Source organism: Limanda limanda, chromosome 3, assembly GCF_963576545.1.
Source record: "Limanda limanda chromosome 3, fLimLim1.1, whole genome shotgun sequence".
Taxonomy (NCBI): Eukaryota; Metazoa; Chordata; class Actinopteri; order Pleuronectiformes; family Pleuronectidae; genus Limanda; species Limanda limanda.
Genome location: NC_083638.1, coordinates 33,797,987 through 33,814,022, shown reverse-complemented (window position 1 = coordinate 33,814,022; position 16,036 = coordinate 33,797,987). Strand labels below are relative to the sequence as shown.

The 16,036-nt window shown below is 40.5% G+C and overlaps 1 protein-coding gene across 1 annotated transcript; it reads left to right on the top strand.

Moving 5' to 3' along the window:
• The first annotated feature begins 268 nt into the window (after positions 1 to 268).
• pdcd7 (programmed cell death 7) lies at positions 269 to 13,588 on the top strand. Its single transcript, XM_061068203.1, has 5 exons — positions 269 to 1,315; positions 10,613 to 10,751; positions 11,000 to 11,230; positions 11,309 to 11,393; positions 12,376 to 13,588. The coding sequence occupies exons 1-5, from the start codon at positions 341 to 343 to the stop codon at positions 12,494 to 12,496; spliced, it is 1,551 nt and encodes a 516-aa protein (XP_060924186.1). The 5' UTR covers positions 269 to 340; the 3' UTR covers positions 12,497 to 13,588.
• The last annotated feature ends 2,448 nt before the right edge of the window (positions 13,589 to 16,036 follow it).

Sequence of the window (16,036 nt, the reverse complement as noted above, 5' to 3'; positions counted from 1 at the left end):
TAATTCAGTCTGTCGACATGCTTGTGTGGCATACTGTATACCTACAATATTTTGATACAGAATAAATTAATATCTATTTGATGTCAGTAGAGGTAAGATGCATTTTCTATTCTACTTCTACGAGAGTTTTTGTACTGATGAGACTAGACATGACAAGCCATTGGCTGCAGTACCAACTTTGGTCACTATAGGTTGTCGGCGATGTAGTCCAGTCAGTGGTAGAAGTTGAAGTGAAGAAGAAAATTGTTCGTCATAGCTGCCTTGCTAAAGACGTAGATATGCCAGTGGTGAGCGTAGATTGTATATAGTGCAAGCGAGTGTTGCTTAGAAACTCTCAGACATGGACAACCGATGTCTGCACCGGGTTCCGTCAGAAAATGAGGGGCATCCTGTCTATCCCGGCGGCTATCTGGAGAACTCATACGTCGACAACAGGCACCGGTCTGCGGCTCCTGAACCGACTCAGTGTTCTCCTTCGCTGGGACAACTACAGCCGGATCACACCGCTCCTCCATGGACTCCTCCACCAGGATTTGTCGCTCGCAATTTCTTTGCGCCGTCTACCAGAGGAGAGGGTTTAGGAGTGTATCGCTTGGACCTTCCATATGCATTTGACCCCTCCGTACCTCCGCCTTCCTTCGACTGCCCTCCACCTAGACACTTGGTGAACCTAGTCCCTTCCGCCACGTTAAACGCGTTTAGCAGCCTCCCGCAGCTTAGAGTTGGACCTCCTGCCAACTCTGATGGTTTCCGGTCAGAATTAGTTTCCGATGAGAATCGGCAGCAGGAATATGAAGATTACCGTGACCGGGGACGGGTCATGGTCCTGAGAATGAAAACGAAAACCGCCCTTCAGAGGAAGCAGGATACACAGTGGCTCAGGCGGTTCTGTCAGAGCAGGGCTAAACTGTCGAATATCACACAGGTCCAGCTGCAGCATCGGCCCCACCGCTGTGACCATGTCCTGAGAGAGTCTTTGTACGGAGCAGTTCAGCTAGTTTCCGCGATTGAAGAAATGCATCATTCTTTGAAAGATAACGTGGAGAATGACTGTGTATGGACAGACTCACAATTGACTGTTTTGAAAATGAAAAGTGAGGTCCAGGACATAGTGAAACTCTTAAGTGACAGAGACTGTTTAAAGAAATTTAAAGTTAAACTGAGTCGTGTTGCTCAAAGGAGAGCCCGGAGCCTGGGGGCTAGTAACCTGATGCAGCAGGAGGAGAGAGACCGGTGGGAAGACATTTCTGAGAAAGAGGCTTCTATAGACATATGGAGGATGAAGCAGATAAATCAAGTACAGGAAAAGATGAAGGTAAGATAACGTGTCAACATGACATTCAAAGATGTAGTCACCTCATCTCTACAGCAAGCATGTGAGCAAAGATAGTTAAATCATCTTGTGAAGTCGAAGGCGGATATCACCCGTTCATATTGCAAATGTATCTTTAATTGTACATAGTATGATAGTATTGTGGCGAGCTTGTGTGAGAATGAAGAGGCTTGAACAGAGAACTTTTTTACTGACAATTTGATAATTCTAGTGACATGTAAAATACTTACCTGGTCCTTCAGAGCTTGAAGTCCTAGTTCTTACAGAGAAATTTATGAAAATACCAATTAACCATTGTTTAAGAGCCAGGTGTTAGAAATATTGTTGTTTATTTTGTATTCATTAGTCATTTTTACACATCGATAACAATATAGAGAATGGCTTATTAGAAAGAGATTGGTAATATGTTTTTGTATAAGATATCTATATATTGCCCTTTAACTTAAACCCTCTTTTGTATATAGGCATTTATTATATGTTAAGCCATGTAATATCCTTAGTGTAGAGTTCAAAGAAGGGAATAATATAGCTGAAAAGGTTTTAGAATATTTGGTGGCACTTTCGAGTTTGTAAAACTGAATACACATCAATTCAATACAAACTTGAATGTCTCATAAACCATAGTACTCTTGGTTTTTGAAAAGGGTAATTTTACTTTTACTTAAGTAGATTTTGACTGAAGTATTGTACTTCGCTACATTGGAAATTACATCCGTTACTGAGTAAAATAAAAACATAGTTCAAGGCAATTCTCACTGCAGTGGTAGACAGTGTTGTGCACGAGGCACACCTGCCAGTAGCGATCTTTTCCGTATTATTCAGGAAGTGCCTTTTCAAATAAAAGAAACCATTTCAAAATAAATGTATCAAAACTTTGATTTGTTGTGCCTTTTGTTTGCAGGGTATGGATAAATAAACAGGGAAAATTTGCAATAATATAACAAAATTAAAAAAAACATTTATTTTAGTAATTGATACATATGAAGTACAGTTTAAGGCAAGAGGTAGTGATGGATAAAGTTCTTTAAAAAACAAGTTAAGTCTTTCATTCTCACTTTCCACCTTAAAACTATGAAATTAATTGAACTATGAACTAGTTCAGAATTTAAATGGTGAACTATGAACGTGAACTATTCATGTTTACCTGTATGAACTGAACTTTGAACTACTTCATGAGAGGTGTGAACATGCACAACACTGGCGGTAGATGCTGCATAGAGTGGATGATGGAGTCGATGTGACGAGAGCTAGAGGAGGATTATACTGCGGACGACCAACAAGCGGAAACATCGAACTTTCCGCCAGTTGAGATTAAAGCAGATGAAGAAAACCCATGGCCACATCTCAGCAAGATGTTTGTAGACTAGTTAGTGTCGTCACGATACCAAAATTATGACTTCGATACTATACCTGCCAAAATATCACGATACTCAATACTTTCGATACGATACCACGAATACGATACAATACCACAAATACGATACGATACCACAGATACAATATGATACTGGTATATTTATCTATGATAGTAATAAATAAAACATCTGTAGGGTTCCCTTTTTTATCAGCTTGTTCCTGCCCAGCTTTTTGAACACTTAACAAATGGCATTCATATTAGCATTAGCCTACAGAAAGATATTAATGAAAACTACATGGTGACATCATAGCATTGATTATATACGGCTATGCAGGCCTATTGTCCGTATCTGACTATATGACTACATAGTTATTTCCACAAGAGTTTCATAATTTTACAGCTGTGTGTTTGAGGTGAAAAAAAAGTAAAAACATGCCACCTGAGCGAGTGAGTGGGGGCGGGGCCCTGGGGCCTGTGTGTGTGTGTGTGTGTGTGTGTGCGCGCTGCCTGGGAGCGTGCGCGCGTGCGCAAACAAACACACACACACATGCCCGCTCCTGTTTTTTGTCATGCTGGCCTGATACTCTGCTGATTTGACAAATGAACGTGACGTTTCCGTTCAACATATGAACACTGCAGAGGGAGCGCTGCAGAAGGGCCGAGGAGCCGCGCGCTGAGACCCCCGGCTCCGGAGAAACGACTTGTTTTACTGCTCCGCCGTGAAAGAGATGCGGACGTCAAAGCATTAGTTCTCGCATCCCCCCCCCCCGGTTCGCGCGCCCCACCTGTATGTCTCCGCCCGGTCGCGCCACACAGTTTGAGAAAGAATCACTTTCAACAAGCCGAGGACGGTCGCCTCGGCCATGTCTCCGTGAGATCACTCACTGTGAGTGACGGCTGCCTGTTGCATGTGTGGGAGCTGGGTAGCCCCGCCCCTCGCAGTCAATGCATGCAGGCAGCGGGACAGGGAGCGGAGCAGAGAGTGCGCTCTGACTGCTGCTATTTTAATAAAGTACCGGTACTAAAAATATGCTAAACCGTATCGTTTTTAACGTATGGGTACCGCGGTACCTTTCTAGTACCGGTACACCATGCAACACTAAGACTAGTACTCTAAAGGTGGATCAAAGTTTAACCAAAAGTTCAAATATACAGTGGGACAGCAGCATTTTCATTTTTTATTTTAGCTGTCATGTGGTTCATGTCTTGACAGGTCCTCCCAAAAGTTCTTAAATGTTGTGTTGACATGTTAAATGTTTAATGTTTGACATGTTTAATGTCAATGCACTTATATTTGTAAAGATTCTCCTTTACTTAAAAATAACAGTTTTTGGACCGGATTTATGACCCCTTGTCCTTTTTTGCACTGTATAGGAGCGGCCCCCATCAAGTTGTTGGAAGTAACTAAGTAACTTTTACTTAAAGTACATTTTAAATGAACAACTTTTTACTTGAGTAGATTTTTACTTGTACTTAAGTAAAATTTCATCAAAGTAAAGGTATTTTTACTTGAGTACAATATTTCAGTACTTTTTACAACTCTGGTCCCTGGCGCTGCTGACGGGCTCTGCGCTTTCTCCAGGCTGTGGAGCTGTCTGTGGTCTCTGCGTCCATAGCCAGGGACTGTTTGTTTATTTATCGAAAGTCATATCGCCATTGCGTTATTAAACAACGTTACCGCATATCACATGACTTCCTAATATCGTACACCCCTACAGCTGCATAAAAGCTTTAAAGTGATTGAGAGAGTGTATATTATCAACTGTATCTGACACAGCTAATTCAAGTCTATAGTTTATACAGTTTGTGAATCTCTCATTCAACCTGACAGCTACTCCGGACTTTTTGCCAAACAGAATGCTGGCTCAATCAGATACAAATGTCACCCAGTTTTCCTGCAGCCAGTCTTCTGCAAAGCATTACTTAAACAAGTGAGTAAACCCTTGACAATGCCGTCTGTTCTGATTTTCCAGTTCAACAGCTCTCCTTGAACGGATGCTTTAATTGAAACTGTCGTGACAGCTTTGTGACTTCAAGAAGAGCCCTCATCAATAAGGACGGCTAACTTACTTGATGATGCTATTTTGCTACTAACTCTTTGCTCTGCATCTCATTGGCAATGTGTTATTTGTGTTGCACTGTACAGTGAATTAAGGGTGGGCAATTTAGCCTCAAAATTATATCACTATATTTTAAGGATGTTTTATCTGTGATTGCAGCTTGTTTTTGTTATTAAATTATTTCAATAAGAGATAGAATTGTCATCAGTTTGAAACCGTTTACACCACTGATATAACGATTATCCAATTGCACGCTTTAAAAGAGCAATGAACTTAATTCTTAAGAATATTCAGTCTGACATTGAGATTTGAATTATAATTCTAAAAATATTCTTAATAAATAAAACGTAAATAAAATCAACCCGACACAACCAAAACTAGGGCTGAACGATTAATTGCATTTGCGATTTAATCGCGATATGATAACGCGATTTCCTAATCGCAACGTGCGCGATTATCACGTGCGAACGAGAGTAGGGCACCGGGCTGCCGTCCTCACCCGCAGCCACACCGCAGGACAACACAACTCCGCTGATCCAGAAGATAGCGAAGCAGGCCTGTGTCACCTACAGGGGCCTCAAGTCTTCTCCGTGGCGCAAACATAGAGCGAGCTCATCTCGCTGGTGATCGCGTTGCCGGCGGCGGACCTGAAAATCCCTCCCCGGAAAAGCAAGCCGAGCTCCGGGGCGGCGAGCCGAGCGCTGGGGCGGCGGGGCTCCAGAGCCCCCCGGTCACCTACACGCACATCTGCGAGACGGAGGTGTTCAGCATGGGGGTCTTCCTGCTGAGGCCCGGCGCCTCCGTACCGCTGCACGACCACCCGGACATGAACGGGATGCTCAAGGTCTTTACAGTGCCTAATGTCTGCTGTGTTGTGGCTCCACACACACTCACACACTCTGTCTGTTACGGGACTTGTGTTCGAAAGGGTTAAAAATCACAGTCTGAGGAGTGGGACCATTTCATTAACTTCAGGAAACTGTTTATACATGCAGTTGTACTGTTTGACTCTGTGGCCTGTGCATTTCTCCGTTTTGTATTTATAACTTTATTTACTTTTATTTCACAAAATATTTTAGAGGCAAATTCTATGTTTCAGTTGTGTGAAATGTTTCTGACTTGGGAGCAGTACGACACCTATAATATTAAATATTATTTAACACTAAATGTATCTAATATTGTGTTGGTCATATTTAAATCATTCATTATGTTTTGTTGGGGAAAAAAAATTGGATCAAATAAAAAAAACCGCATTATAAAATCGCAATCGCAATATTGGGAAAAAAAATCGCAATTAGATTATTTCCCCAAATCGTTCAGCCCTAACCAAAACAATACATTATATTAACACTTAAGTGTAAAATAAACATTTAAAATTTATTGTGGAACTTTTCACCAGCTGACTTTAATTACTATATATATATATATATTAGTGTTGTCACGATACCAAAATTATTTTTGGTATCGAACACTTAACAAACGGTATTCATATTAGTGTTAGCCTACAGCAAGACAGGGTTTCCCCCAGAAAACTTGCTAAGCCTGGTGGTAGGGCTGCTAGAAGGCACCCGCGGGGGGGGGTGTTGAATCTGATTTTGAGCTGGACACCATATATCATACCATCTTATACTCTAAACAGGTTGCACTTTGTTTAATATGCACACCTAACTTGTTTATTTTGAAAAGGGGTTAAATAGATACTTTGATATCTTTTTGAGTTGCACTGCTGACTTAACTTATAAGCCCTCTTTTTTATTTATTTTTATCACGTTGGAGTTGCTAGTTTAAACCTACAGTTTTGCACTTTAATATTTGAGCCTTTGTTTACATTTTGTTTTGTGCTGCATTAACATAGCAGTCAGGCCTCTTATTTCAGAAACAATGAACCGTAACAGTTTGGTTACCAATAAAAGGTAAGCCTACTTCTTCTTTGCTTTCAGCCAGCTACTCAAACAGACAAGCAACAAAATAACAAACAAACAAAATACAAAGGCAAGTGTCGGCCTACTTTGAAATAAATGAAACACAGAACTTTGTAGGGCTATTTGAGTCCTCCCCATATTTGTGGAAAATGTATGAAATAAGAAGTACCCTATTTTTAAATAGATAAAACCAAATAGCTGCAGCCTAAAAGTGTAACGGACTAGGTTTATGTTTATGTTTGGTTTTGACTTATGTTCAGTAAAACACTGTGTTGAAGGAGCGTTCTGATGTCTGACGGTCAGTGAAGGTGACGTATGTTCAGTAAAACACTGTGTTGAAGGAGCGTTCTGATGTCTGACGGTCAGTGAAGGCGTCTGGGTGGGACATGTGACTGTTTGGACCAATAGGATGGTTGCTTGGGGATCGATGCCATGTCTCTGATCGGGGCTCAATGAGGAAGTGAAGTGTTGTTGATGTGCGCGACGGATTTTTTTTTTTTTTTTAAATAAAAAAAACAATCGACGCTTAGCCTGGCGGGGGGGGGGGGGGAAGCCTGGCGGCCCGCCAGGCCTATACAGCACTGGGGGAAACCCTGCAAGATATTAATGAAAACTACATGGTGACATCATAGCATTGATTATATACGGCTATGCAGGCCTATTGTCCGTATCTGACTATATGACTACATAGTTATTTCCACAAGAGTTGCATAATTTTACAGATGTGTGTTTGAGGTGAAAAAAAAGTAAAAACATGCCACCTGAGCGAGTGAGTGGGGGCGGGGCTCCGGGGCCTGTTTGTGTGTGTGTGTGTGTGTGCGCTGCCTGGGCGCGCGCAAACGCACACACACACGCCTGTTTTTTTCATGCTGGTCTGACACGATGCTGATTTGACAAATGAACGTGACGTTCCCGTTCAACATATGAACGCTGCACAGGGAGCCACTGCAGAGGGGCCGAGGAGCCGCGGGATGAGACCCCCCCCCCCCCCACCGGCTCCGGAGAAACAACGACTTGTTTTGCTGCTCCGCCGTGAAAGAGATGCGGACGTCAAAGCATTAGTTCTCGCATCCCGCTCCCCCCCTCCGGTTCGCGCGCCCCACCTGTATGTCTCCGCCCGTTGCGCCACACAGTTTGAGAGAGAATCACTTCCAACAAGCCGAGGACGGTCGGCTCGGCCATGTCTTCCCTCCTCGCTGTGAGTGAGGACTGCCTGTTGCATGTGTGAGAGCTGGGTAGCCCCGCCCCTCGCAGTCAATGCATGCAGGCAGCGGGACAGGGAGCGGAGCAGAGAGTGCGCTCTCTTTGCCTGCTATTATAATAAAGTACCGGTACTAAAAATATGCTAAACCGTATCGTTTTTAACGTAAGGGTACCGCGGTACCTTTCTAGTACCGGTACACCGTGCAACACTATTATATATATACTCACATTAGCAGACAGTGGCCGGAGGCATTACTTACTACATTCGTCTGCCTGTCCCATTCTCATAAATTCAATATCTCAAGAATGCCTTGAGGGAATTTCTTCAAATTTGGTACAAATATTCACTTGGACTCAAGGATGAAGTGTTTTGATTTTTGGTGGTCAAAATTCAAGGTTAAGTGACTTCACAAAGTACATTTTTTGCCTTGTGAACCCCATTAAAGAGTAATTTTACATTTGGCACAAACATTTATGTTGTGCAATAATGGTTAGGAGTGATACCATACGATTGTGTGCCTTTAGGCAGTCAATAAATTTGGTTATCAAAATAAAATATCAAAACATTAGTATTTAAAATATTAATATTAATTTATAACTTTAGTTTGTTACAGTTCTCTCGGGGCACCACCCTTCAAAGAAGGGAAAATATAGCCAATTAATTGATTAAGATCAGTCTAATTTAGATCTAGTTTACTTAGAAATCTCAATATTTACTAGTACAGATTATATAATGAACGGGGAAGGTTTATGGAGTTCTTGACAGTGTAGAGGTTGGCAAAATTCACTTATGCAACATTAACGAAAGAACAATTTGAAAGAAAAACATGTATTATGAATATAATAAAGTATATAACACAAATTACTAACAGAGTATGAACTAGAACAAATATGTTTATGTGAGTGTGTATGTAAATTAGGGTGCTTTCAAAATGGTGGTTAACAAAGAGAGTAACACCTTCCGGAGGGCTCCTAAGATGGTAGCTCCCCCCCCCCCCCTTCTTCTGGAGTGGGGACATAGTTAAGTAGGTGTAGAGATATGCGTGTGTCAATGTGAATGGTAATCAGTAAATTGGAAGAGTCTGTGAAGAGAATTACAAACTAACCTTACTTTCATTTAACTTTAACACAATATCACCACATATATCAAACTTATAAACACCACACAGAATCAAATGAACAGTCTAGCTTAGTCTAGTATAATTAATAAGCCCAGAATGTTACCAGTCCTTAGAAAGGGAGAAAGTTGCTGTGCAGTTCGCCGTTCGTCCTGGCTTTGTGTGACGTCTCTGGTTGGTCGTAAGGTTCTGCTTTCGCGGTTCTGTTGAGCTGTGGGGCTCCGTTGCTCGTTCGAAAGTCCTTACCTGCAGGACACTGAGTCGCTGCTAGGAGTTGGTTTTCACAGCTCTGTGTGAAATTGGTAAAACAATGCCACCTGTTGCCCCCTGGGAGACTGAGTTCTTTGGCTTTCTCGAGACAAAGAGAACATGTTGCACCTTTGGAGATTGAGTTCACTTCAGAACATGCGGCATGCTTGTTTCAAGCTTTGCCCACACATGTAGGCCGAAAGGAGGCTTGTGGTTTGCACAAAAAACATGTCCCAACATTTATTTGGACTCGAATAAATTATTTGATTTTAATAGCCATAGGTCAAGGTCATGGTGGCCTCATAAAATGTGTTTGTTTATCTTAAATGTGATATCTTAAGTTGAGCCAAAAGGAATGTCTTAAATATAGTGCAAACATTCACATGGATTAAAAAAATTAACTGATTTAGATTTTGGTGGTCGAAGGTCAAAAGATGTAGTCTGTTTTTTTGACCTTCAGTGACCTTCAGTTTTTTTGAATGCAATATATCAGGATATCCCAAATGGTAATTTTTCACATGTGGCACAAACGTCCAAAGATCAAGGTCATTGTGACCTCACAATGCACTTTTTTTACCTTGTGTAAAAAAATAAAGAATATATATCTTACTGATCTCCAATCAGTTACGTATCTGAAGTGCAGAACTGAAGTGCAGAAAACTAAAGGAGAAAAAATATCTGCCTCTACCACTTTAAAAATATTTAGCTAAATCAAAGTTGTAATATACGTATACACATGTAGGTGTACTCCATTAATGGCAGGGGGCAACAGTTTACTGTTGAACATTGCCTCCTTCTTTGGATCCCCATCTTGTTAGGCACACTGAGTTATGGGGGCGTACATAGGAAGTTTGATCTCTCTCTGGGCTTCAGTCATTGCTGCCGCCTTCTTCCAACTATAGGGAAAAGAGCCCCACAAGCTTCTTGCACAATCCTTCAAACACATGTTTTGCCCTGTGAATAATATTTCACTAACATCTCAAGGAAATTATTTTTTTTTAAATTTGTCACAGATGTTAACTTGGACTCACTGATAAACTGATTAGATTTTGATGGTCAAAGGTCAAGGTCATTGTGGCCTCAAAAACATGTTTTTGGCCCCTTGAATGTGAATCCCAACCATGACTTGAGGGAATTCTGTCAAATTTTGATTAGTTCTCAGTTGGACTTACAGATAAAGTGATTGCATTTCAGTGGTCAAAGGTAAATGTCACAGTGACCTTATATGAATCTAATAAAAAAAAAAGCTGGAATATGTACACAGAAACTGCATTGGTTTGTGTGGGCATACAACCTTAAAGCTTTGCGTTAATTCTAGTTCTGTCACAAAGATGCAAAGGAGATTACAGGTTACTTTGTTTGTGTACCAGGAGCAGGAACTGAAGCTGACTGCAGACCGGGTCCTCTGTGAGGTGAGGAAAAAACAGGCAGATGTCAAGAGGATGCAGGACATTCTGAGATCTCTGGAGAAACTGCGCAGGTTAAGGAAAGAGGCAGCATCCAGGAAAGGTAAGGGGAACATCTATCTTGTCTTCATCCCCTCCAGTCCCTTCATCAGTCTGTTGTGATGGAGAGACAGAGAGTCAAAGTGTTACATTTCAGAGGGAGAAAATTGTTTTGTGTCTCAGACTGCATTAAAAATATATTTACTCAGGAAATCTCATCGATAAAGTTTCTCAAAAGGCAGTCGTCTAATTCCACAGAAAAACAGAGACATCCCTGTGGAGCAGCCTGAAAAGTGTGTCTGTATGTTTAAGGTATCATCTCAGAGCAAGAATGTGATAAGGCATTCAGCAGTCAACTGGAGTGGCTGAGGAGTGTGATGAAAAGACGGACAGTGGTTTACTCGGCAGAGGAAAAAGCTCTGATGGTGATGCTGGAAGGAGAGCAGGAGGAGGAGAGGAGGAGAAAGCAAGAGGGACGAGTGAAGGAGGAGAGCGAGACACAGTTAAAGAACAAACAGAGAGTCCATACCATTCTATTTGGAGGTAATATTTTACCAACGGGATGATTGAGTCACATGCGTGTGGTTATTGTTAATCATTTTTTTATTGTTTGATTCCTAGATGATGATGTTGATGCAGTCCTGCAGCCATTCAGAAAATATTATACCCAGGCTCAACGCTCACTGCACGCTTTAATACAAGTCAGGTATGGCACATTAAGTCACTTTTATATATTATCAGTAGGGCTGCTCAATTATGGAAAAAATGTGAATGCTTAGGGGGAAGGACTGAATTGGGCATGCGCGTGTCTTTTGATTATAGTAGTTTGGAGATCGTTTGACCCCATAATCGAAATTGCGATTAAAATTCGATTAATTGCACAGCCCTAGTTTCAATCATAAATAAGTTACGCAAATCTTTTATATAATCAACCGCTCATAGTGATGAATTTCATCCCGCTCAAACATGATCACTAGAAGTTTCCACAGTAGAATTTTTCACTTCCTCATTTCATCGACACTGTGTTGCACATGCATTCGTCGTCAAGCCCTCTTGACATCCTTCCCAAATTTCTCCTAAAAGAAGTAATCAGTACTATTGTCCCTAGCCTTCTTAGAATAATCAATTGCTCCCTTTCATCTGTCTAAATCCCTGATTATTTTAAGAAAGCCACCATTCAGCCTTTATTGAAAAAGCCAAATTTAAATTCATATCCAAAATTCTTAAAAAGGTGGTTTTGACCCAACTGGAAGATATGTGTGAGAATAATAAAAATTGACGCAGTGCAAACGACACTGTACAGAAACCGCCCTCCTTAAAATGACTAATGATTTATCAATTTCTGCCGATGCTGGTGATTGCACCGTTTTACTGCTCCTTGACATAAGTGTCGCATTTTACACTATTGATCATAAAATTCTGATCAGTAGACGCAATGCGTCGGCATATCGTCATATTCAAGTCATATCTCTCAGATAGATAAATGTCAGTTTCCACTGGAAATAACACCTCATCCTGAGCTCCACTGCGGAGTGCCACAAGGTCCATTCTTGGTCCCATACTATTTTAGCTCCACATGTTCCTATTAGGAAACGTCATCAGCCGTTTTAATGGGATATCGTATTATTCCTATACCCATGGCAACCAAATATACTTTGGACTGTAATATGTTTTAATTTTTTTTTAAGGAGTGAGTGGGATGTGTTTACGGTTGAAGCGGATCATCCTGATGGTTCTCTGGTTCCTCAGAGCTGGATCCTCCCAGACCCCCCCTCACACCAGGACTGGGATTCCACTCTGCAACCATAGTGAGACAGACTCACTGTATGTACTGTCAATAAGAGACAGAATTAAACTCACAGGTGTCAATCAAAGCTCCCATTCCTTATCCCTCCTATAGAGGAAATTAACATAAGACAAATATACTTGCATTAGACTGGACCAGCACACTCTCACTATGTAAATAAATAATAATAATAATAATAATAATTCCATATACTGTTAGATAAAGAGAGGCCTTGGTTTTCTTGAAATAATGACAAAATTGACAAAATAATTAACTTGTGACGCAATCTTTGAGTTTTCCATTTGTACCAGGTTGTCAGACAAAAATTCTGTATTTCAGACCTTAAAAGTGATGATGCGATTACTGCAGTTAACTCACTGCACTATAGTGAGGAGAAAAACAGTGTCACAATGTTCATGTGATAACATCCACATATTTAATAAGGTCTTATGATGGCTCTTGACTACCTGATGAAATGTAGTATTAACGGAACCCAAGTGGAGACCAACTAATAGTGTCATATTATTGTGATAATTTTGTCTCATACAAAGCTAAATCCATTCATATATATTTTTTATTTTATGAATGAACAGGTTAACTTGTTGTACCTGCCTAGTTATTGTTAGTGTATTTAAATTCATATTTACCGTCCTACTACAATTGTATTGTAATTTTTATTGTCAGGTTGTCATACAAAGAATTGGAACAATAATTAGCAGGCTATTTGTTTACGAGGGTCCTGCTTTCAATTTATCCAGTAATCTGCCTTCCCTCCCTACTATATATTTTTTTTAAATTTGTAACAAGTCTTTAAGTTATTATTAAACACACCTTGCAGCAGTTTGTCTTAATTAAGGCGGTGTTCTATCATGTTTACAATTACCTGACGACTCAGAAGTCTTTTAGCATATCAATTCTGACTCAATGAACAATGGGCAAAATGGATAGAGAGCATGCCCTGAAATGGCCACTTAAAGTTTGTTGTCATAACTAGCCATCGCAATGAGATGTCTATAGGTCTATGCTTTATTACCTTGCATGCAACAGACAGTTATTTTCTTCCCTGTGTGTGTGCTTGTGTGAACATAAGCAAAATAAAGATGGTTAAAGACTGACCAAGCTCCTTTATCCTCTTTTTTCTTGTTTGGGTGTTGTAAAGAAATAACTGGATTTGCCAGTCTGCTCGCAGCGGATGTACCTGAGACGGCGTCAAAGGTTCACCAGGTGCCTTGTAGGAGTAAGTTAATATTATATATAAAAATAGCCACCACAGTATTAACCAGCCACCACTGCTTGGGAAGGTATCTCCAGATGATCAACTTTTGGAGCTAACGGGAGGGCTACACTGCTACAGTAGAGAACTGTATGTTTCGCTGCAGAATACACAGTCAAAGGAGTATCGACTGAGTTTATGCTGAATCCTGCCTGCCTGCTAAAGACAGTGAAATTGTGATGGATGGCCTCAAAACTCTGTCAAAGCAAGTTCTTGAACCCCGATTAAAATATCATAGGAATATGGTTTAGGAAAAATGAATAGAAAAATTCACCAAGAGTTAGGTAAAGAAAAAATTGGACTGCAATGACACTAGCTTTGTTAAAACAAACTTATAACAGTGATAAGGCTAATGCTTTATGCCTACAATGCAAGAAAGGTTTCCTGTCCACAAAGCCTATCATAGATTGTTCACCTTATTACACACTTATATTTACACTTGAACACATGAACTACCTTATATCCGAACCAGTGTTAATTTCGTTGACGATAACGATAACGAAAAATATTCGTTAACGCCCCTTTTCCCATGACTAAGACGAGACGAAGACGTAACGAAATGGATCTTTGAAAATAAAAACTATGACGAAATCTATTTTAATTTTCGTTAATGAGACGAGACGAAACGAAAATGTTGGCGGTTGACTAAGTCACAACAATTTTTAAAAACACAATCGTATCAGGCCGTCATGAAGTACCCGGAGCGGCGAGTGTGTGTGTCTGTGTGTGTGTGTGCTCCCACAGCGCACCGGTCCCGAGGCTCCGCCCCCGCGCACTCGCTCAGAGAGACAGTGAGATCAGAGCTCGTTCATGTGAAGCAGGCCGGTCACTGACTCACCTGCTTCTTATCACTGGAAACAGTGAAACACAGAGTTTCTCTGGTCTCAGCTGCTCTGAGATCAGCGCCGCAGCTTCTGGATCAGAGCAGAAGCTGCAGTTGGTTTCTACCGAGCTTCAGTTTCCTCCTCCGGTCTGATCTGCTTTCACTTTTTGTTTTCACATTTCGCCAACTAAAATATATAGGCTGCAGCTATATGTTTTTATTTATTTCAATATAGGGTACTTCTTATTTCATACATTTCCCACAAATATGGGGATGACTCAAATAACCCTACATAGTTCTGCGTTTAATTTATTTCAAAGTAGGCCTAAACTTGCCTGTGTATTTTCTTCTCCTCTTCATAAGCATTTGGTGTTTCCCTTTGTTGTAACAGGTAAAAATAAATAAAATGTCAACAGTTTTCTTTATTGTTGTTCTATAATTTCATAAATGCAATAATCTACAGATTAGTATAGTATAACTTTATATAAAATTTTATCAGATTTGTTATCAAATATGTTTTGCGGCTCCAGACAAATTTTATTTGGGGGAAGAGGGGGCAAAATGGCTCTTTTGATAGTAAAGGTTGCCGACCCCTGCTATAGACCTATAGGAGGGACATCTAATGGACAACCTAAGTACTGCAAGCTAGACTAGTACGCAGTTGTAGACACAACACAGGGGGTCCCTGGACCTGAGAAGGGAAGATAAGGAGTTTAATGTGGCTATTAAATGTGACTAAAACTAGACTAAAATGTAATTTGTTTTCGTCAACTAAAACTAGACTAAAATGTAATTTGTTTTCGTCGACTAAAACTAGACTAAAACTAAGAAGGATAAAAATGACTAAAACTAGACTAAAACTAATTTGCATTTTCGTCAAAAGACTAAGACTAAGACTAAATCAAAAATAGCTGCCAAAATTAACACTGATCCGAACAGGGTGTTTGTTTGGGCCAAACCATGACTAGCACAGAAGTTAAATTACAGAACATCATTGACCATTCTCCTATCGGAGAAAATGTATATGATTTAATTAAAGTCAGTCTTAACCTTCTGGCCAAATGTAGTGGTCAAAAGTTTGGGGTGACAGTTGAATGCCAATCGGGTTCACCACATATACAGTCCTGCTCACCATTATTGGCACCCAAGAAGTTTAAGTACAGAATGTGGAAACAACTTTTTTCTATAGAGAATTCGTGTTTGGTACAAAAGAGCAAATGATAAACATTTTAAAACAAACAATGGGGGGAAAAATTGAAAAACGTAGCTTGCTGTGTCACTGATATTGGCACCCTTTGCTGTAAATCAGTATGGAAACTCATTATGACTCACCTGTGGTAAATCACAAATGAGAATTACCTGTGATAAATTGTCTGTGCCCATGTGACATGAATTAGCCAATGAATGATGACTTCCGTGTTTTAAAAAGCCACCTGTTATTTCCTGTTCCTTTGTCACAATGGTGAA

Coding starts and splice junctions, on each gene's coding strand:
- pdcd7 (XM_061068203.1), top strand. CDS start 341: ATGGACAACCGATGTCTGCACCGGGTTCCGTCAGAAAATGAGGGGCAT. Junction 1,316..10,612: donor AAGTACAGGAAAAGATGAAG/GTAAGATAACGT, acceptor TTTGTGTACCAG/GAGCAGGAACTGAAGCTGAC. Junction 11,231..11,308: donor CCATACCATTCTATTTGGAG/GTAATATTTTAC, acceptor TTTGATTCCTAG/ATGATGATGTTGATGCAGTC.